The sequence below is a fragment of the Peromyscus californicus genome, unplaced genomic scaffold (genome assembly GCF_007827085.1).
Source record: "Peromyscus californicus insignis strain IS unplaced genomic scaffold, ASM782708v3 Scaffold_4__1_contigs__length_199733344, whole genome shotgun sequence".
Classification (NCBI taxonomy): Eukaryota; Metazoa; Chordata; class Mammalia; order Rodentia; family Cricetidae; genus Peromyscus; species Peromyscus californicus.
This window is the reverse complement of record NW_026294562.1, coordinates 129,511,857-129,536,166: the sequence shown is the minus strand read 5'-3', so window position 1 is coordinate 129,536,166 and position 24,310 is coordinate 129,511,857. Positions and strand designations below refer to the sequence as shown.

General features: G+C 40.1%; 1 protein-coding gene and 1 pseudogene across 2 annotated transcripts in view; both read right to left on the bottom strand.

The window, feature by feature from the left end:
• The window catches only part of Mctp2 (multiple C2 and transmembrane domain containing 2), a 247,018-nt gene that overhangs the window by 171,685 nt on the left and 51,023 nt on the right, over window positions 1–24,310 (bottom strand). For both annotated transcript variants that reach the window (XM_052763049.1, XM_052763048.1), the window contains exons 3-4: window positions 10,420–10,482; window positions 8,765–8,873 (exon numbers count right to left, since the gene is read on the bottom strand). In XM_052763049.1, coding sequence (XP_052619009.1) covers window positions 8,765–8,873; window positions 10,420–10,482 — 172 coding nt within the window. The remainder of the gene's footprint in view (window positions 1–8,764; window positions 8,874–10,419; window positions 10,483–24,310) is intronic.
• On the bottom strand, window positions 15,900–16,218 carry LOC128094638 (enhancer of rudimentary homolog; annotated as a pseudogene).

Sequence of the window (24,310 nt, the reverse complement as noted above, 5' to 3'; positions counted from 1 at the left end):
TATAATAGAACCTATCGGCGCCGCAGTAAAATAAGCAATGAGCGTTTCCAGGGGCATTTGGATTCTCCTAGACAACGACCTCCCATAAGTTTCCTCCAGCCGCATCGCATACTACCTTTGTCTCTACCTACTGAGACTCTGTTCCCTTTACCATCTGGATTCTCTTTGTTTCATCTTTTTCCCATCACTAACCTTCCCTTTTTTCTGACTCCATAACCAATGCCACAACATACCCTGTCCCTATCATTTTGTTGGCATAAGCATTTTTTAAAGAGCTAGAGAGATGGCTCAGTGACTAAGAGAGCATTTGTTCTGGCAGATGACCTGGGCTCAAATTAGAGCACCTGCGTAGAGGTTCACAACCATCTGTCACTCCATTTCCAAGTGGATCTGACACCCTCTTCTGGGTGCCACCAACTTCTGCTTCCATGGGTACCAGTCATGAACAGGGTGCACATACTTACATGCAGGCAATACATCCATAAACATAAAATAAAAATACATTTAAAGTAAATAAATATTTAAATATTCTTTAAAATGCTACTCTGATTTTGTCTTCAATATCCATTGTTAATAAGTCAGATACATTTCACAGCTACTTAAAAAGTCTATGTCATATGTATATATATATATATATATATATATACACACACACATATATATATGCATCATATATATGCATATAATGGTCAAAACTTTTTATAGCTGAAAGACTTGTCAATATATACAGACACAGTAATTTCAGTAAACTGGTTATTTAGTGAATACAGGATTGAACTAGCTGGCCTTTGATGGAACTGGCCATGCAAACCATATGCCTGCATCCCTGTTCTTTATGGGTAACCAGAAGCACACATGAGTGTGAACTTCTGTGAATCTCATGCATGGCCATCCTTGTAACACAAGAAACAAAGGTTCAAGTAAAATGAGAAGGCCTGGAGACATAGAAACACATACTCACAAGCAGAACACCAATGTACAACAGATGAAGGAGCAAAATGAGCAACAGACACCTGGAACACAGCACGGGACCCATCACACACCATGCCGCACCTGACAAGGGACACCCTCACCCACATAGAGAAGTCTTTCACCAGCAGATAAATATCATGCCGGGCTAAATTCAATTCAGTGGTCAAGACAGGCGCAGCAAGTATTGGAGTCATTCCAGGCTTTCTTTCCTTGTCCCCTCATGAGCACTGAGAAAGGATTAAATGGAAACTGGCTTGACAGAGTGGCAAGCACCGAACACACCAATCAAAGCAGGAGTGTACATAGTCTCAAAACAAAACCGAGCCACAACAGTCCCCAGAGAGAAGATCTCAGAAATGGGAAAACAGAAAGGCTTTTTAAGACCAGTATGTCCTGCATGATCTATGCAGGGTGGGAAGGGGAGGGGGCACAGAATCAGATTCCAGAATGGGCTGCTAATTTGTTTTAGCATCTTAAGCTACAACACCACCAGCAGAGAAGAAAGAGTGACACCCGCACCACTGGATCAGCTTTCAGGTTCACTTCTGACACAGAGGCCCACATGTTTTTATGCTGCTGCACACCCAGAGTAAGGATCTCATGCCATCTGGTGTTCAGAGACGGTACTGCAGTGAGAAGCAAAGCTGGAGGTTTGCAAAATAAAGAGGGTTCATTGGGTTGTGTGGCTGAAGTAAGACTGGGATGTGCACTTGACTCTTGCACTACAGAACACGTCGCAGAAATCCAACAGAAGCCCAGGACACAAACGCTGGTATATATTGCACTTGAGTGTATAGTGGTTGAAAAGAGGCCCTCTAATCACTAGAGAAAGAAAGCTTTGTCCTTGTTCATCTAGAAGTCATTTTGAAAAAGATAAACTAAGTTTCTATTCAGGTCTTAATATTGGAAAAAAATGGAGACATACAAAAAATACAAATGCAAAATGAAAACACAGACTGAGATAGATTAATGTGAGTGATCCAAGGAGCACGGGCCTCTGTAGACATTGGAAACAGAGGGAGGCACTATTCAGACTAGGAGTGAAAACTAGCAAGATGATCACAACAGACCCTTCAGAAATAAGAGTAAAAGTCCAATGACAAATTATAATGCTCTCTGTAAATCTACCCAGCACACTGGGGAAGCAAGGCCATTCTGCACACAAGAGGGGCTGGCAAAGATAAAAACAAATCTGAATGAACCTATTTAAATGTCCAAAATTATTGATGCAAACACAGATTTAAGCAAAAAAAAAGGATAATGTTTTTCCTCTACCCAATTAACAAAGTTATTCTACAGTCAATGTAGATAATAGAAAGTGAGCCAACTCATTGCCTCTGGTGAGGCTAAGCCTTTCTTAGGAGCAAACTGCCAATTTTGTAATGAGAACAGGGAACCAGTCATATGATCAGAAGACTGAAGAAAATCGATGCAAATCAATAATTGACTTGCAAAGAAGTGAAGACCAAAGCTGTACACACAGTTTAAGACAGGCGCATTTGTGGAAGCATGGCTTGTAATAATAAAAGTTGGGAGGGGGGCAGCAAGATGACTCAATGGGTGAAGATATTTTCCACACAACCCTGGTGACCTAGTGACCTGAGGTCAATCCCCAGAACCAGAACTCGGAGAAAACTGACCACCATGAAGTTTTCCTCTAACCTCTATACATGTGCTGTGGCACACACATGTCCACACACATCATAGGAACATGTATATGCATGTGAGTACACACATACACCCTAATAATAATAGTAATAATAATAATAATAAATAGCAATAAAAATTCATTTTTAATTAACCTAATTTGGAACATTGACTCACCAGAGAAGTATGTGCTCTATAATTTTATCTTTCTTCTTAAATATTTGTAATAGAGAACAATATACATAGGAACCAAAAGTGAGTGACAGAGCATTCCAAGAATGAGGGTTTATTATGCCATAGAAAGGAAACCCTGCTTTCAAACTTATATCAGCAAAAGGCAACTCATTTTAAAATTCTAGTGAGGACCTGATGGTGACTTCATCCGCAACATTTCCCCCATGTTAGTCTTACATCTTGAGGAGCATTTCCTGAATCCAATTTAAAGTGCAGGGTATAGCCGGGCGGTGGTGGCGCACGCCTTTAATCCCAGCACTCGGGAGGCAGAGCCAGGCGGATCTCTGTGAGTTCGAGGCCAGCCTGGGCTACCAAGTGAGTCCCAGAAAAGGCGCAAAGCTACACAGAGAAACCCTGTCTCGAAAAACCAAAAAAAAAAACAACAAAAAAACCAAAAAAAAAAAAATAAAGTGCAGGGTATAATACCACCACCAATGCCAAAAGAGTCATTCAAAGGATGCTATTTTTTTTTCCTGCAGAGTTCTAGAAACAGCCGTCTGTCCATCTTTACAGCCATACCAGAGGCTGTGTTTCTCTATAGCTCTCCCATGATTATCCTTTCATTACAAAGAGAATATACAATCATAAAACTCAGCCTGCTAAGTGGAGCAAGATTTAAATTAGAAGGGCTGATCATTGGATCGCTTCAGTGGCAGTCCATCAGCTTTCTAATCACCCGTTCGTGTGGCAGTCTTGGTGCTCTTGATCTTCAAGTCACTCCTTTCAAAAGTGACCTCCAATGACGGTTTTCCTGTCATCGGAAGAGGAAGCTGCCACTACTCTATAAACAAACATCAAATACTTATCTATTTCTGATATGAATAAAGAGAGAAGTTTTGTAGTGGAACAGGTCATGAGTTTTCAAAATAACTCACATCACAAAGAAAACCATTATCCCTCAACACAGTGGGAGTGACGGTTATGGCCCTAGGAATGTTATGGTGAATTTCATTTTTTCCCTTTGCAATACTGGAGAGCAGCCAGGAGAGGGCACCATCAACACAGTATTCTTTCAGTCTACATCTATGGACTTGGGTTAGCCTAAGTTTTTAAGGGGAAAAACAGGCTTTAATGTGGGTGCTGTTCATTTTCAGGAATTAATGATGTAGGGTATAAGAGGCATGAGATGGGAGTTTTCCCAGGGTCATGAGATTTTGTCTATATTAGAAAACTCAGGATCCCATGAGTGTGGAAGGTGAGGCTGCTGACCTGAGTTCTACCCGCTGGGACACCAAGTATCTTCTCAGTCACATTACTCTCTATGGGAAAATGAGCTGTGATCCAATTTTTTCTATGCATCAACCACATGATGAAGCAGTTGTACTGAAAATAGATGGTCATGTTATATCACTTCAGCTTTGATTCTCAAAGACTTAAAATTACTGGTCCAGGACCACACAAAACCATAGAAAAAGGCAAGTCTTATGTGCTCAAAAACAATACAGCAGGTGTAACTTTACAGCCCCAAAGTAGGAAGGAAACATGGGATATGAAGTATGAAGATAATGTTGTAAAGGGGTGAATGCAAGAACAAAGAGAGGAGAGGAGATGGAGGTCAGGCAGAGACAAACAGGCATTTACTGAGAGGAAAATGGCCATGATATTCCTCCTAAAAGAATGAGCTCAAGGCCATACCCAGACAATGTGCTGCATCTCAAGCTCACACCACAGCAAGCAAAACTGCCTGCCTAAAAAGAAAAAGAAAAAGAATCCCTTAATCAGGCACAAAATGCCCATTACTGGATCTAGTGTGGTGTAAGCAAAGGAAGATGTCAGAAACCCAAAGAAAAGAATTCTACACTAGAAAGAGTCCTAGCATAGCAATATTTGATATGTGTCCAAACTTCTAGAACTGTGTGGTTAAAGCTCTTGGCCTCACATGACACTCTTCTTACATCCATAATTATTCACATGGATATATTCATGTTTACAAGGGATGGAGAGGAGAATGTAGGGAAGGAGGAATGGTGGAGAAGGAAGAGGAGGAGGAAGAGGAGAGAGAGAGAGAGAGAGAGAGAGAGAGAGAGAGAGAGAGAGAGAGAGAGAGAGAGAATACTGCCAACACCAAGAGAACATAAACAAGCAATAGATATGACAGATAGTTTGGTCCTGGGTAGCAGCTGCAGACCCTTGCTCTTTGCAGGACACCAGTGCTAAACGTGTTTGGCATTCTGAACCACAAGTTCCTCACTGAATATTTCCAAAGAACACCTGACCACTGTATTCATTAACAAACTTCAAAAAAAATCCCAGAAAAACCTCAACATCTTCAAAGACAGAAGCAAAGGATTCAGCATCAGCAGGGTGTATTTCCCAGCCCTGGCCAACAGAGGCACTGGAGTGCCTGGGAGGCCCCTCCTCTTAGTTTCCTGTGGGTCAAGAAGCCTTTAAACACAGCTTTATACTTTCTTGATGTTACCTAAGCAGTCCCCTCCTGAAACTGAGTTTTCACCCTAAGACCTGGAGAAATACCAAAACATGACTTTTGGCTGCCTAATATCTCCAGATAGTAATGCAGTATTTTGTCTTTTTAACCAAGAGGCTTCCTAGATAGATCTACTAAAAGTGTGAACTTCAAATCACGATTGCTTAATAAACACATATTCTTTATTCAAACAGTGGTTTCAGCCACAATGCAATTAAAAGTGTGTTTTTAGAGAATGAATCCAAAAATCAGATCATAATATTCTAGTCAGAGGTCAGCAACTCTAGTATCTGGGTTCACTCCTGCCCAATGACTAGTTTATCTTTGCTTATATTAATTCAGTTTTAACAGAACATAGCCATGTCCATTTGCTCATGTACTCTTTATGAATGTTTTCCTGTTATAGTAACACAAGATGAATAGCTGTCACTCATGGATCATGAAGCCTAAAATACCTACTACTGGGCCTTGGGTATAAACTATTTGCCAACCTATATCTAGACTGAAAGCTTCATAAACAGGAATGATTTTTGTAACAATTCATAGAAAATGCTGAGCTCTTTGGTAACAGAGAATGATTCATCAGAAATAACGTCTATGAGCAAAACCTACAAAATGGAAACTATGCGTGGAAATTAACAATCTTCTAGCTGTTTCCCTGAGCTGATGAGGTAACTCAAACCTCTGAACACTTTGGAAAGCCCCCATCAGAACTGAAAATTAATATCTGATCAGTTACATGCATTTTGATTTTTAAATTAAAAATTAAATATATTATCCCATTTAAGGGAAAAAATACAAATACAGCTCTCCTGTAAATAATGAATATAAACTCCACAGTAATTAAAAGGAAGAGGATGAGCTTGAAGAACACTATGTTAAATGAAATAAGCCAGGCTGAGAAAAGCAAATGCTATATGTTCTCATTTATATGTAGAATCTCAGAGAAGTTGAAAGCAGAATGGTGGATACCACAGGACAAGAAGAACATGGGGAAGAGAAAGGGGGACAGAGGTTAGCCACAGGCATCATGTTATAGCTATGTGGGGTAAGAAGTTCTGGGATTGTGTTGCCCAATAGAATGACCATAACCAACAATAATACAATAATCTTCAGATGGAGAAGAGAGTTAATGTTCTCACAATGATGAGCTGAGAAGTATTTAAGGTGATATATAAGCAAATTGCACACATATGATCATTACATATATTTGTACATACATAAACATAATACCCCACAAATATGCATCAATAAAAATTAAAACAGCAAAGTGTAAAAAAAGTGCATATGAGCCGCAGTGTTTCATTCTCTTTTTGACATGGCAATAGCTTCATCATCACTCAAGTATACTGACCACCTTATAGGGATGTGCTGTGATTGTATTAGAATGATGCACCAGGAATAGGCTGGCTAGATGACTCATACATAAGAGAGAATCAAAAGATCAGAAAAGGCTCCCAAAAGGATCCAGGGCCTATGACTACCCCCAAAGTTATAGATTTGGAGGGAAGGGAATTCCAAAAAAAGTGTGTGTGTGTGTGTGTGTGTGTGTGTGTGTGTGTGTATGAATTAGAATTCTAATGAATTCTAAGATTAAAGACATATAAATATATGCTTATATATACATGTACATATACAAAATTATATATATGTATATATGTGTATATATATATGTGTATATATATACACATATATATATACAAAATAAATACAAAAAAAATTGTTTTGGGACCTGCAAAGTTAAACGATCTCTCTCCAGAATGCTCTTAACATCTGAGGATGTTGTCACAGAATGGACTCGAAAGTGGTCTTTTTTAACAAAAGCAGTCACTGGAACACTTAGCAGTTCCAGAGTCGGGTCATCTGTAAGTGGTTACTTATATTAATTAAGGATCACATCCCTTAGATGTTGTCCCAGGTATGAAGATCTAGGTGACCCCTCTCATTAAATTGGCATGGAATGTATCTATAGACATGGATGTGTTTATGACAGACGTAAAAACACATGTGATTCAAATGGCAGATAAGAAATTATGGGATTGAATAAAAAAATAGACTTACTAACAAATACAATGCAAGACCCTCTGTTTTGAAAACTACATATGAAAAGAGAAAGAGTTTTTATTAAGAAGAAAGGATGTGCTGGGCGGTGGTGGTGTACACCTTTAATCCCAGCACTTTAGGAGGCAGAGGCAGGCAGATCTCTACTAAGTTTGATGCCAGTCTAGTCTACAAAGCAAGAGTTCCAGGGCAGTCAAGGCTACACACGAAACACTGTCTCAAAAAGCCAACAAAAAGAAAAAAAAGAAAGAAAGGATATATTTCACACAGTTCTCACAGACAGAAGTCATATGAGTGAGAGCAGATTTGTAGCAGAATTGGCAGCACAAGTACATGGAGTGTGAAGAGGTAGTAGGGAGAATTCTGGGGCAGCAGTGAGGTGACTAGAAGGGCAATGTGTGTGGCAAATGAGCTAGCCGTGCTCCAGGCTTGGAGGCAGCAGATACGAGAAGTGGAAGCTGACTAATGTATGATTGAGCACAAGATCTGGGTGCAGCATTCATACAGCAGAGGACAGATCACCACTCCCTTGTCCACTGATGGCTACACAAGGACCAGCAAAGCCTGTGTGGTCAAACAGGAACAGACAGCATGGGTAGTAACCAGAAAGAAAGGCCTTACTTAAATGGCAGATGCCAGGAGCTGCTGAGAGCAGAACAGAAGAAACCCCAACAGGTACTACCTGCTCACCCTGCCCAGCTGCATGTCTCAGCCTTCTTAACTGAGGGCAGCTTGCCATGAACAAAGATGGAATCCGTAAGTGGGGACCCAAGGACACAGAAATGATGAACCAGCCTCTTTGGAGACTCGAACATGCAAAGGACATGCAGCAACATGGTGAGTTTAAAAGAGAAAATATATTTGCACAGAAAACCATGGCCTATCTTGAAGACGGAAAGCAAAAAGCAAAGCTTATTGCACAACAATAAAGGTATCACAGTCTTAATTTAATTTAAATAGATATGGGAATGTATACAGGCTTGTAGAAAAGACAAACAGACAATGGCTATAAAGGGGATCCTGTGGAATCTCAAGACAGGAAGGAAGAAGTTTAAACACTATTTGCATCAATCAGTGAATCTTGTTGCCTCATCTTAGAAATCCATTCACTCTCTTCAATAAAGTGGGAAGGCCAAGTGACTATTTTTCTGAACTGCTTGCTCTATGCCAAATACAAATTATCATGGCTATTTTATTCTAAAATAGCTTTATGAATTGTTACTATTTTTTAAGGATACCAGCATTTATCACTTTTAAATAAGTCACAGTCAATGCATGTGGCAGAGGCTGAGGCTGGAGGTCCAGTGTGAGGGATGAGCTCCTCTCTAAACAGTGTGAGATGGACCGTGGTTGACTCTAGCCTTCCTACCAGAACACAGAGGAATTTTCAGGCTACTGAGCAAGCGCACAACAGAACAACCTTACCGCAGCGATCCCGGACCACGAGATTACGGCCTTCCTTCAGATGTATAGTAAGGAGGTATGCGAAGGGGCTCGGGAGGTGACTCAGGCAATCACCGGCTTCTCCAAGAGTCTGCACAGATGAAAACAGCATCTAAGTTAGTGAAATGTGAGCCCAAGTGGAGACACTGCTTATTAATCAGGAAAGACAAAAGAAACAGTGCTCAAGTATGAACCTCAGCTGTAAATTGCTTTGATAACATAGTCATTAACTACATTATCAGTCAATTACTTGATATTTTCCCCTAGTGGGATTGTATCTGAATTCAGAGGTAATCATGAGTATAACTTCACAAGATGAACTTTCCAGCAGTTGAATGAATAGTGTGTCAATGTCTGAACCCCCTAAACTCCTTGATTGATTGGGAAATTTCTTATTATAAAACTGTATACTTGGACTGGAGAGATGACTCAGCAGTTGGGCACATGCTGTGTAATTCTGAGGACTGGGGTTCCAGTCCCAGCACTCACATAAGAAGCCAAACATTCTATGCACATTTGCAACTCCAGCTCTGAGGGAGGTGGAGATAGGTTCAGTCAGGTTGGCTGGCATCTAGCCTAGCAGAGAAAATAGGAGTCTTGGTTCAGGGAGAGATTCTGCCTCAAAGGAATAGATGGAAAGTGACGGAAGAGGATGTCCTCTTCTAGCCTCCACATGACAAAGGCAAGTGCACCCACATACACAGGTATGAACACATACATACTTACACACACACACACACACACACACACACACACACACACACACACACACACACCGGGGTGGGGAATAAACTAATTTCAAAATAAGGACAGAACACTGGAGAAGAAATAGTATGAAGAAAGTGGAACGGGGCTGCCTCCCACCAAGGTGTGTCCACATATCTACCTCCTATGTAGACTGTCTCCCACTTCTTGTCTACATTCCCATCAATCCTCACCAACTCCAGTAGACCTCCTCCACATGGGATAGAATTTCAACTCTCAACGTGAGTCTTTCCAGTCCATCAGGCACAGGCTCTTCACCTGAGTCTCCAGGTCCACAATGGACAGTCTCAGCTCTGTGCTCTCTAGCTTAGGCGCATTTCTCCTTCATTATTCAGTATCTTCCCTTGCTGTCTTTCTTTACCCTTGTGCTCTCCCGTCCCCTAAGCTCTGTCGCTTCCCTCTCTAGGAATTCATCAACTGTCATGGGCTCCAGTGATGAACCTGCCTATTTTTTGAGTACCTATGAATTGTATGAATCCCATGCAATGTTTGAGCCAGTTCAAATTTCTACCATTCTTCAAAGAACAGACGGGATGATTTATTATTCATTCATTAGGCACTCAATCAATTGATCTTGTGGCTGCAGCTGCCCTTGACAAGCTACTTTTCAAAGTTTCAGAGGGCTTCAAAGGGCTTTGAATCCTTCCAAATTCAGTTGCATAGTTACTGTATATTTTTAGACAAATCTATTCCAGGCTAACCAATCAATAAATCTGAATTAATCTCTTCTAGCTAGCACTTGCAAGACATGTTTCTGTAGGTGGGCACCTTTCCATATATTTTAAAGATAAAGGAGCAGAGCACTACAGACAGTTGGTAGGAAGTATTTGCGATGCTGACATCAGTGTTAGTTTGTACTGAACGTCACTCACAGATTCTTCTTCAAAATGCTGAGATGTCATAGAAGCATTCAGATCATCACTGCCACGGGCCTTCTGTAAAAGTAAAGAAAATTCTGATTTAGATAAGCAAATGAATGTTTACTTGTAACAATGTCCCGCCCCAACCCTTTGGAAATCCAATATTTGCATATCCGGTTTCAGGTATGGGGGGCAGGGGGAGGCTTTGCTGGCTGTGTGGCAAGAGGAGGTGAGCTCAGAGGTGTTGATCAGGCCATGGCCTCTGGGACCTAGGTTATCTGTTAGAACATGGCTCGGGTACTAGATTGTGAGTACATCCACACATATAGCAAACAACTTGTTTTAATCCCTGGAAGAGGACCAGGAAGGCATGTAGCCAAGTCCCTCCCAAGGTGGGACTTTCTGGCCTGCAACTACCAAACTAAATTGTTCTGCCCATCCCCCTGGGAACTCAGCATGCACAAACTGGGAAGCCCTTCAATATTCAATTTGTGGAACATTTTTCCAACTAGACATCTTGGGTCCCACAACTGTCTAATCGCCAGTCCAAAAGTAGGAACCAGGCATTGCCAACGAATGACTTTACAGGGTAACATGAGGTTCCTAGTGTGAATGTGCTCCTGTACTCAGGACGGCAGGGGTGACAGACTATACACCTGTCAAGAGTAAATATGATGCTCAGCAGCCTGTTGGTCTAGTGTGTGTGCACAGATGAGGGAATAGCTAGAAAAGCTGAGGATTTTGCAGGGTTAGAGAACAGAGTGAGAGAGTGATACATGCAGAGAAACAGACAAGAGAGAACAGGGTTCGTGTTCACCTTTCCTGGAAATATGATCATGCTACCATTTGCCTGGCACATCAGCCTGGATAATTACTTGTATGAACAAAGATAGAATGTCTTGCTTTAATGAAAGCTGGGTGACTCCATCATTATAATACAGTTTGGGGACAAGGAGGCCTGCAGAGATTGCTCAGACTAAAGACCGCTGGTATGCAGGCCATGCTTGGAGGCACAGATGACGTGGGTCTTCCTATCCATGGGAATATGTTAAGCACCCTTCCTCACTAAGACGTACACTCCCTAACCTTCGGACAGTGCCAGCACAAGAGGGCCATTTTTCATCCTCCTCTAGGGTGGGTGAACAGCTGCAAACAAGCAAAGGCTCCCTGACCCACCACCTCTGCATCTGGTAACAGCCAGGAGGCCATAACATACAGAAATAGCCTGCATACCAATAAGCTTTCAGCCAGGAGTAGTAGCTGCCCTGGAGCTTTTGATTCTACTTTTCTCTCTCAAACTTTTCTCTGTCCTCACCAAACCTAGGTCCAATGTCCCCAGAACATGAAGACCTCGCAGTCAATTCATATGAACTCACCTAGGAAGAAGGGAAGGAAATTTTCTATACTTTGATTTGTCTCTGGGGCTAATGCACTTCATTTCCTACACCCACTATACCTTACTACCCCTGTAAGTACTATCAGTATCCTGGCATTAAAAGACGTCCTACCACCCCACGTGGGGCCCAGCCTAATGACAGACAAGAATGCCACAGCGGGTCCAGTGCCAAAAAAACCTCTCCTTCAGGTTCTTGGTCTCACCTTGATTGGCTGTTTCTAAAATGACACCCAGGCAAGACAGGTGGGGCCATCAACAATTAGATTCTTACCCAATGTTCCTGATGTCAAAGGATTCCTTGCATGTCTTTTATACTGCATGTTATCAAGTCCCAAATTCTGCCTGATGCACTATGCCAATACTGATGTTTCAACACCCAGAACCAACAATAACCAGCACTCTCTGAAGCTCTGCAGCCGGGAAAGTCTCCACTACCATTTCATTTTAGTAAATGAATCAATGTTCCAGTTGATCAGTCCTGTTTGAAGGCAGTCTGACAAAGCTACCAGGGCTAGGAGCAGAGTTGTAGTTTGTTATTTGCTGAGTGAGAGTCATGGTAGTCTTCTAGCTTCCATGTTTTCTAAGTATTTATTTTTGGGGTGTGTGTGTGTGTGTGTGTGTGTGTGTGTGTGTGTGTGTGTATGTGTGTGTGTGTGTGTGTGTGTTACAACTATGCACATGTACCATGTGCATGCAAGCCTGGTGCCTTTGGAGGCCAGAAGAGATTGTTGGAGGCCCTGGACTGGAGTTAGGGAAGTAGTGTGCTGAACCTGGGTCCTCTGCAAGAGCTGTAAGTATTTTTGACTGTCGGGCTGTCTCCCTAGCTCCTTATCTTCCATTTTGATTGTATGGATGGCTAAACCACATTATGCTAACGCATGGTACTTTGTGTATAATCTCCAATGTCATCCTTATTCTGTTTAGTAGTAATGCTACTTAATGATGAAATTAGTCTACATATGTGTCATAATTTATATACTACTGAAAAATGAATGCCAAGCCTTTATTTAAATACACTATAAGTTTCCCACTTACAGCAACAGGGAAATTCCATGTGAGCAATGGCATTAATTCAACATTATGGCTGGTTTTACTCACAGAAGTCACAGAACTTAAAGTTATGGTTCCCACAGCCACTGTAACTGTCACACACTATATATATATATATATATACAGGAAGGAAGGAAAATGATTACCATAAGAACAGAAAAGCACTCCATATGCACAAGAGGACAAGTTACAGCAGCTGGGAGACACATAACTATTCTCATGCACTCGGAACCTAGAGAATTATCCACTGAGCAGAATCTGCAGTTTTCTCAGCTCTTCTGTAAACGTAATAACTAGATCTGTGAGTTATGACTTTGTGTCTTAGTAAAAGGAGCGCAATTAAATTTATGTCATAAGGAATGGCTGATATCCCTCTGCCATTAGCTGTTGGTGTTTGTGTTCTCAATAAGAATAATCAGGTATGTTGGGTTTGCTAAAATGTATCACAAGTCAAGTTAACACAAAGTAAGATTACCATATTGCTGAGCACTGTGGCTTTAAAGAGGTGTAGATATGAACAACTGCTTTATGATCAGGGTACATAATAATTCCCCCACTCAGAAAACTCCTTCATTCTGTTCCACTCTGCTAAAATATTCCTCCTCCCCCTCCTCATTCATCCCACTATGCTAAAATATTCCTCCTCTTCCTCACCCAAGGCAACTACTGATCTATTTTCATCATATGATCTTATCATTTATAGATTATCTTGTCAAAGAAGTCATATAGCATGTCAACTTAAGGCATCCAAGTTCCCATCATTATTATCTCTCTTAGTTGCCAAGTAGTATTCTATCAGGTGAGTGAACAGATTGACGAACTATTGAGCATCAGTTTTAGGATTTTAAACAAGTTGTTTAAAGACAGGATAGATAATTTTGAAGATCATAAAAAAAGCTAATAAATCTCACAAAAATATATTAAGGCCTGTTATTTTCTATCTAATGTACATGTGAGGGTGTTCATCTCTCAGTCAAAGCAACAGGTGTATTTTATTTGATTTGGCTTTAGAGACACATGGGTTTGCATTCTACTTTAGTGCATTGCCACAGATGGGAAGCTAATCTGTAATTTGTGGCCCTTTTAGGTGTGAATCCCAAACTTAAAAGAATGAAAATTCATTAAAACTCAGAAGGGTGAAAGGAGGTTTGAGATGGACACATTGTGTGTGTGTGTGTGTGTGTGTGTGTGTGTGTGTGTGTGTGTGTGTGTGTGTGTGTTTCACAGGGTCAGAGAAATCACTCTGTTGGTCAAAGTGCTTGCCTAGCAAGTGGAAAGACCTGAGTTTGATTGCCAGATCCCATGTAAAAAGAGGGGCATCCTGGTGAACACCTGTAATCTCAGGGCTGAGGAGTAGAGACAGATGAGTCTCTGGGGTTTGCTGGAAAGCAGCCTTATCTGTTGGGTTAGCTCCATGTGCTGAGAGACCCTGTCTCAGCAATCAAGGTGGTCATCTCCTGAAAAATAATATCTGAGTTTGACCTCTGAATTCTACACAGACATGCATGTATGCTTTCACACATGCAGTTACAAGTATATGAATGTGAATACACTCTTACATGTGCATGCACACACACACACACACACACACACACAAAAATATTGTCACCAAGGATCTTGAAAGTAAAACACTGGTGTGAACAAATGAATTTTTCCTTTTCTGTATATTCAATGTGATCTTGTATGAATGCCAGCTTCTATTTGGCTGTCAGAGAACCTTGCTATATGGTGTACTCAAGAACCAAAACAAAGTGAGTCATCTGTGGGTGGCTGATTCCAATAGAACAAGACATACACCCACAGACAGACAAGCTAACAATAAGGGACAACACTAGCTGTGATCAATTGTTTCATTTTCAAGCTAATCCATGAAAGTATATGAGTGGATATCTGAGTATTATGTGGCATATGATTAAAATTCTGTAACCCACTCGAGGCTTTCAACAGTATGATTATTAAAGAAAAGAGCATCACATTAAACATCTATGTGAGACATAGAGCGTATCAACATAAACATCAGGAATAGGATGGCCAGATGGGCAAGATAAGCTATTAAGCAGTCACTGGAATCAGTGACAGACTAAAGAGAAGGAAGGCATCTGACAACTGAAGCATAATCAGAGGGTGTGTCCAAAAGTCAGTCAAGTCTACACCTCCACCTCGTCTTCCATGTTCCCTTTCTGCACAAATGACAGCGAGGTTGGTGGACACACTGTCAAGGTCAATCTTTAGTTTTCTTTCACTGCCAAGACTGTTCCCAAAAGAAAACTGCAGAATACTACCTAATCTAACATTCAGCATATAAAGTGTGTATGCACAGACATGCCCGCAAGAATCTAAAATTGTCCTCAGCAAACTACAGCCCATTGCAACATTCAGCTCTCATTCTATTCCATTTACTCTTTTATAACCATTTTTCTACTTATTTGAAGCACAGCAAAAAAAATAAAATAAAATAAAAAGATAGATTTTGGAAATTCAGTGGCACAAGGCACACTACCAATAACTTGAGAAATATCATAGTATTTTTTATATGTAAATAAAAAGAAAAAATTTCTCCTGTTTCTAACACTGAGTTACATAATTTTACTTGCCCCAAAAGACCATTTACAAATATCAGGTCGATAAATTGCTAACATCCATTAAAAAATGTAGGGTTTTTTTTTCAGAACATTTTTTATGTTTTACAAAGACTTTCCCAGAGGACATAACTAAGCTGGTCACCATCCCTACCCCTGACAAAGGGTTAGTGCATTCACTGCTAGAAAGCAGATACAAACAATTTCAAGGACCGGAACCAACCTTAACTGGCAAAGAACGCTTTCTCTCTGAATTACCATAAAAATGTTTAAGTAAAAAAAAAAAAAGAAAGAAAGAAAGGAAAGGAGCAAAATTCAGAATGAAAAGACCATTCACTATCGTGTCATACATTCAATCTTGGCTCTAGTAACAAAATGGAAACAGGATTCCTATCATACAAAATATTCAGTACAGCACACTGTATGCACCTGTTTCAAGCCCACCCTCAGCCCCTAATGCTTCCAACTCAACTACTTCCCAACCTGTTGGGCTGTCGATGAAGGAGCACGGAGATCTTCTCTTTGATCCGGTCTTTGTTATAAGGCTGGTACATCTGTGTATCAGCTCGGTAAACAAGACAGCTGAGATCTGCCAGATCATCGATAAAGTCAAACAACTGACTGATATCGTATGTGACGGAGGGGCTGTTGGCATTCATTCTCTTCAGATGTTCTTTATACATTTTACAAATACCTTCCATGCACTCAATCACAGACTCATAGTCAGAGTAAGTCCTGCCTTCTAGTCTCTTGGTGGGGCTGTACCAACAAAATGGTGTGAGACATTGCACCAAGCGCTTTCCTGCAGCCACCACTAACACCATCGCCGCACACAAGCTCAGCCACAACGCCGCCAACCAAAATGTAGCTTTCTTACTAAAATGCAAGAATTGAAAACGCTATCTAAACAAGAAAACACAAAAACAAACTGGAATAAAAACCTACATACCTAAAATTGGTGTTTTCTGTTTGGCCCTCTCATTTGAATGCCAGTTCTGCCTATTCATTTCTGTGTTCTCCACGCTGTAACATCAGAAGTGAATTGTGTGGCAGACATCTTTCACCCACAAAGTCAAACACAGTTAATATCTAGACATTTACAGAAAAAAAAAAAACTGGCCAAATCCTGATATAAGTGCTTGGCCAGTTCCCAGGCACCTCTTGAAGCAGGAGTAATATTTGCAAATGACCTTCCACTTATTTGCAAGAGATGTGTTAACAGAATAATCCATCCCCTTATGTTTGCTTATCACATCATAATTCACAAACACACACATTATCATCTCCTACTAAGAAGTTCAAAGGTTGTCATTGTATTTCCAATATACAATGAAGAATCCAGGAGGCTACATAGTCACTAAGGAGAAGCAAGACAGTTAGGCCTTTGGGAGGATTTCGAGCCCTTTACTCTTCATTAGACCACAACTGTGCCCAAAGCACCTGTAACAGCCACCACACCAGATGTACTGGGAACAGAAACACCCAGTCATAAACAAGGATCCGGATCAAGACGACCTAGACTTAAATCCCTTAATCAACAAGCATCTGGGTGGGGAAAACCTAGACACTCACACCCATCTCTGCTCTTGCTTTGTGTCTTTGAATGTTTTGCTTAAATTTCCAGGCATGGAGACATTTCCCAAAGGAGCAAAGCAGGATACTTACCTTGTAGGTTTTAGATGAAAAAAAGTTCAAAAGCTACTTAATGAGTGACTTCTTTTGGGTGGACACTGTACCAGGTAGACTCTTTGTAAATTGATGCATTCCAATGAGATGATGCTGACGGAATTTAACAGAATTACTTGTAGAAACTAATAATAAAGTGGTGTTACTATGCTAGCACATTTATTATTGTTATTATTATTATACTATTATAGCAGATATGCTTGGAAGGTATAGCACGAAACCTTCATGAAAGATGGAAACATTCTACCCTGTTTTGGCCATTAAAAGTTATACATGTGTATGGAGTTACTATATCATACTTCATAAATATATGCAACAATAAGAAATAAGTTATCTCCCTGTGTGTGTGTGTGTGTTTAATGTGAGTGAGCATTCATGTGTGTGAGTATGGATGGACATGTGCCATAAAAAGGGTAGAGGGCAACCTTGGGTATAGGTCCTAACTTTCTACCTTATTTGTGACAGGGCCTCTGTTGTTTGTGTACTGTTTATACCAGGCTAGCTACCCTGTGCATTTCCAGGGATTTTCCCATTTTTGTTTTCCATTTCCCATAGGAGTGTAGGACTAGAGATCAGAGCTATGTAAGGCTTCTAAGTACCTTCTGGGGATTGAAACTCAAGTCCTCATGCATGTGATTCAAGTGTCTTTTGTACCCAACGAGCTATCTCCTCAGCCCGAAAGTTCTTTTTTAAAACTGAAGGTGGCAAGCAACCCAAGGCCTTCTGTTAATTTTCACCAGCTGACACTGTTGAAATGGAAAAGGCATTAGAAGAGAAGAGGATGAAGCCATTCCCCCCACTCGCTGGCCAACAGGTTTTCTCAGAACTCTCGTCCAAAGCAAACCATTATTTAGCCTCGCCCCGTTGTCTGAAGCAGGTGTGGGAGCCATGGCCAACACACTGCTGACCGCTGACTTGGCACTGTGTGCAGAGCAGTATGGCATTGAGTCTCAGGTTCATTTGCATCTATGTGGCACACTTAGGGTACCAGGCCATCACCGAAGTCCAATAGTCATCCTGCAGAGTAGAAAAGCCTTACAGTTACGTAAGCTCTGCTCCTTCTCTGATGTCTCCTCCATTGCTCCCCCTTACTCTCCTCCTCGTCTACAATACTTGCTCGTTCTTTGTGAAATGATCGCACACCCCTTAGTAGACTGCTAATTTGGGGACTTCACAATTCCTGGTCTCATTTCATGAAAGACATCTCCAGATAAACACATAGCTTGCTATCTTGCCTCCTCTTCATGTGAAGATTGTCTTCTCAGGGTTAGGAGCATAACTCAACTTTAGATCATTTGCCCACAATATTGACTGTTTAATTCCCAACACCCTAAGTAAAACTAGTAGAAATACTAACCAAAGCGGATTGATTACTCAGAAGATATCACTCCTGACCAGTCTTTGTAACATCTCTACACAAGGCTTTTAAGGATGTATTCCACTTAATGTTTCTCCATGGCACTTACTACTTTCTAAATTATCCATACATTAATCATAGGAACTCCATAAAGAAGGGGGGGTTGTCTGTATTGTCAGTAGCTATGTTCCTAGGGCCAAGTTCATCACCCACAGATGTCAGAGTCTCCAAAGATGGAGATAAAGGAGAAAATCATATGCATGAAGACCCCTAGAACATGTCATATATACCAGCCTCACTGACGCCATATTGAAATCAAACAAAAATAGTAACGACCACAGAACTGAAGCACAGTGAGATTGGGGCACCTGCTTCCTTTTGCAAGATACAAGCTGTTTCCTCCCCTCTGTGGCTGTTGTGTGGCTTCTCTGTGGTCACCAAACTGAAGTTCTATAACTGGAAGGCAGGTCTTCTGGAAACACCCAAGCAGAAAGCACCATTGACTTACCCTGTGAGGTATCACCAAAGCTAGTGTTAACAGCTCCAACTGCCAAATGAACTATGAGGGAAGGGTCTACCACATGGCAGAATTCATGGATGATATTGAGGAAATAACCCTTCTATTCATCAGCATTTGTTTTTTAATCACTGTCTTTATCCTTGTGTTGGATGGAGCACAGTAGAGAAAAAAAAATGAATGTCTTCTTTTTGCAGTTGTCTTGTTTTGGATCTCTCTACTTTTAAAACTACTTCCCAACTTGCATAGAAAATATAATTCTGCACGCAGACTTAAGACTCCAATATGTCTGGATTAAGGCTAGTTCTAGAACTAGCTGGATGACATTTGCCAAGTGGACTCTTTGAAATTAATTTTTAATTTTTTTGAGAGTATCATTCATGGGTACTATATATGCATTTCTACCTCTCCCTCTTCTTTCTTCAATTACTCCCATGTATCTTGAACTCCTTTTCAAATTCATGACCTCTTCTCTACTGTTATAAATGTATATAATATGTGTATATGTGCTGTGGTGGTTTGAGTGAGAATGGTCCCCATAGACTTATATATTTGAATACTTGGTCCCAGGATGGTAGAACAGTTTAGGAAGGATTGGGAGGTGTGGCCTGGTTGGAGGAGGTGTGTCACTGTGGGCAGGGTTTTGAGGGTTTCAAAAGCCTATACCTAGTTAGCCTAGTTAGTGCTCTCTCTCTCTCTCTCTCTCTCTCTCTCTCTCTCTATATATATATATATATATATATATATATATATATATATATTTCTATCTATCTCTCTATCTCTATCTCCTTCCCCCTCTCTGTCACACGCACGCATGCACACACACACACACACACACACACACACACACACACACACACACACACAAACACACACACAAGTCCCCTGTTTGCAGACAAAGATGTAGGCTCTCAGTTATTGTTCCAGCATCATTCATTCCTGCCTGCTGCCATGCTCTGCACTATGATGGTTGTACGCTCTAACCCTCTGAAACTGTGAGCCCCAAATTAAATGTCATAAACTTCACAGGTCATGGTATTTGGTCATGGCAATAGAAAAGTAACAAAGATATGTGTGTATATATGCATATACTATTGTGTCCATTTAGTGTTGCTCATATGTACATGTTTAGGGATTATCATTTGGGACTAAACCTATCAGGGGTCTCTTCCCTGGAAAAGATTGATTCTCCCTCTTCTAGCAGCCTCTGATTACATGTAGCTCTTCATCTAGGAGTGGAATCTAGTGAAATTTCCCTCATCCACATTGGCATGTCAACTGGTGTTGACACTGGACAGACCTTACACATAACCATATTTTTGAGATTTAATGGGCATAGCTTAGCTGTCATGTGTAAAGAAAGAATAGGGTTTCCTAAACTCCTACACATGACACTTTTCCTCCAAGAAACTTTCACACTACCCCTTGCTTCGGTCTATAAAACAGGTATACAGATCACATACTTGCTGAAATCAATCATGAAGAAATTTGTTTTTACAACATTTCTTTGAGGTAAATATTTTACCACTAATTGAAGATGAAAGCAAATTACATGCCAATGCAATGGAGATGCTTTCTTTTCATATAAAAAATTACACTCGGGAGGCAGAGCCAGGTGGATCTCTGTGAGTTCGAGGCCAGCCTGGGCTACCAAGTGAGTCCCAGGAAAGGCGCAAAGCTACACAGAGAAACCCTGTCTCGAAAAACCAAAAAAAAAAAAAATTAAAACTTGGCTGAATTTTGATGCCATAACAAGAGCAGCATCCCCAATACTCCTTGGAGTCCTTTGATATTTTGATTTGTCAAGGCTGAGGATGCTGCACCATATAAATGGCAGAACTCTGAGTAGAGGTATTCCAAAGTTGTTGGAAATTTCTTCCTAATCCCAAGCTAAACTCTGTTTAACAATTTCTTTTTAAAAGTTAAGTTAGCAACTCAAGCACAGAAATTCTTCAAAGCAAATATTCTGGGCTGGAGAGACAGCTCAGGGAGGGAAGACTAAAGCCCTGGGATTGATTCTAAGGACAAACACACAGTAGAAGGAGAGATATAGTTCCACAGTTGTCCTCTTATCTCCATACATGCATTCAGATGCATGTAAATAAACAAATAGTAATTATAAAAATAGAATCTAATTTATTGCTTAAGAGAATAATAAAAAAATAAAAATAAAATCTAACATGACATAATAAAATATAAAGATTGCTAATTTGATATACACTGAAAAATTATGGCAGTAAAATATGAAAAGTGTGCTTTCTTTAATTAAACCATTATAATTTTATAAGAGCAGAAAAATTTATTGTACAGAGAAACATTATAATTAATAACATACAACATTCTCAGATCTGAGGCAAGGGATTCTAGGAAGCATTTGCTGGTGTTGTTTGGTATACGGGCACATGGAATGCAAATGGCACATGTTGTGTGTTCAGAACTAAGACTGCAGTGAGGTCCCGTAGTAACATGGCTCAGTTCTGCCATAAATATCTTGCATTCATTACCTCTTGGGTTTTGATTTAATTTGCAGTCCTTACATGGTCAGGAAACTTTCACTGCTGCCAAATGATTTGATACCCACACATTCAGTTAAGTGATGCCACAGTTAAGAGGGTGGGCTTTAGAACAACACACTTATGCACCAAGGAACACTGTGTCAACACATTCTCAACCCAATAGAGACTCTTTAATGGTAACCAGAGCACCTCATGGTGGATTTAGCTTGAAAGGCAAATGAAGACTTCATGAGCATATTCATCTATGTATCTACTATCACATATGTATCTCTGTATGTATATATGTATATGTATGTATGTGTATATATACACACATAAACATATACCCATCTCTACAGATTTGCACAAATGCTTAGAGAAGAAAAATTACATTGCTAGTTATCTGGAGGTTGCAATTTAACAAGAAGGGAAGTCTTCTACACAACTAATCACATACATAAGTATGCTGGGGGCTGGTGCTTTTCAGTATTCCAAGGCTCTCTGACAAACTCTTCTGTCCCCAGTCTCAGTGACAAGAACAATGAAGTCATCTCCTGAGAAAGACCATTAGACACTACCTCAGTCACCTCAGGTTTCTACAGTGCCATCTCCCTTACTGGGAGACCAGTTGACTTCTCATGGTTCTGGAGTCTGAAAGTCCAAGATCTAGTTCCTGGAAAATTTGGTTCTCAATGAGGTCATTTACTTCTTGTAGATAGCTGCCTTCTCCATATGTCTTAACATGGTGGACAGAAAATTTCCAGGACTTTCCTTCTGTTATTAAAATGTCAGTACTATTTGATGAGTGACTCCATGCTTACACCCTCATTTATTTAATCTCAATCATCTCTTAAAGGCCTGTCTCCAATACAGTCATATGGTGGGTTAGGAGTTCAGCATATGATCAGAGGGAGGTGGACACACCTCAATCGTTAGCAACAACTCTTCACCCAGCAAAGCTTAGACATCATGGTAAGGTGCCCATGATTCTGTAAACAAACCGTCACCCATGCATGCTCTTACAAGCAGTCCTAATGAGTCAACAACAACAACAACCAAACAATAACAACAACAAAAATACATGAAAGTACATGGACAATGGAAGGGCATAGGAAGGGGATTATCTGGATCAGGAAGAGACAAGATATTGAATAACATGATCAAAATACATTGTGTAAATTTACAAAAAAGTCATAATGAAAGCCACTACTGTATATAACTAATATAAACATTAAAAACAAATAGGAAAAGAGAAAAATACAAAGGCTAAAACAGAAGTAAACAAATACTAAACAACACCAAAAAGTCTAGCCATTCAAAGGAACCTCAAAGTGAATATACAATAGACAGCTGCATCCATTGTTTAATTCTTCATCACTCACAATATCCAAGACATGGAACAAGTCCAGTGGCTGGGCACAGGTGTAGAGACAAAGCAAATATGCTTTTCATATACAAGAATATTATTCACTGTAAAGGAGAACAAACTCATGCCATTTGCAAGAAAATGGGTAAAACTAGTGCAGATCATATTAAGCATTTCAAAGTAAGCCAGTCTCCAAAAATCAGGGAACAAATATTTCCTTTCAAATGTGGCATCTAAAAAACATATTTGTAAACTAAAATGTGGATGAGTAGAGAAAAGCATTAGATTCAAAGAGAGTGGGAATGACTATAAACAAAATCAATATTACCAGAACACACTATATTTATAGGAAAAAATCACCACAAAGGCCATTTGTAATTTAACTAATAAATACTATTAAAAAAATCAATTTTGAAAACCCACAAATCAAACTCTATTAACCTGGGTCAATTGCCATCACTGATTTTTTTTAATTAAGCATAGTTGAACATATGCTCTGTATGGTCACAGAGCAAGGCCTTCAGAAAAGGACAAATTAGACATTACTCTCCCAGCCATGGACACTCTGCACATCACAGACAATTCATGGAAAAGAGTGAGGGGGAAGCTCCTCTTTCTATATAATAAACACTGGAATCTTAGGGACTGGAAAGACCCACCTTACACAGAAAGAACCAGGGAAGATTCAGGCACACATTAGAACACACACACACACACACACACACACACACACAAACATGATGTGGCATTCACCAGTTTCCAATAACATCCTTCCCAATGCTTGGGCTACACAGCATTCAAAGATTTATATTTATTCAACAAAGACTGCTGCAGGGCTAGAGAAGTTTAGCATCCATAGCTCAAAAATCTTTCTAATTTAAAATTGCTCTCGTATCAAAGCCAAGTCCACTCAGAGTCATTTGAAATTGCTCATGTATCAAAGCCAAGAAGTCCACTCAGATTCAGATAAATGCAAAGATGTTGAAGAGTCTCAAGATATAATCAACAAGTTTTCTTTAACGTGCTGGCAAAGCATATTAGACCTACCTCATTAGTGTTTTGTAAAATGGAAATATATTTCAAATTTACAAATATTAAATACCACAAAAATTTTACAAACAATATCCCTTAAGTGTTGAGGTCAAAATAAAAATAGCTGAGTCCTTTAATGAGTAACAATGTCCAAAAGAACATGGTCACAGCATCCTCCACTCCCCAAGGGGATCCAGACACACTGAATGAGCAACAGATTTTCATCTAAAAGTAAAAACCAGAACCTTCAGCTGAAGAATCAGTTTGTTTACAACTCTAAAATTAATCTGGAATACATAAAAAATTAGCCTCTTACTTCAACATTGGAACCTATTTCTACATTATTAATTAAGAGGAATTTAAATAAAAATATCCACGTTAGCTGATTAAATTGATCATCCAATCAGGATCGGGATTTAAGAATT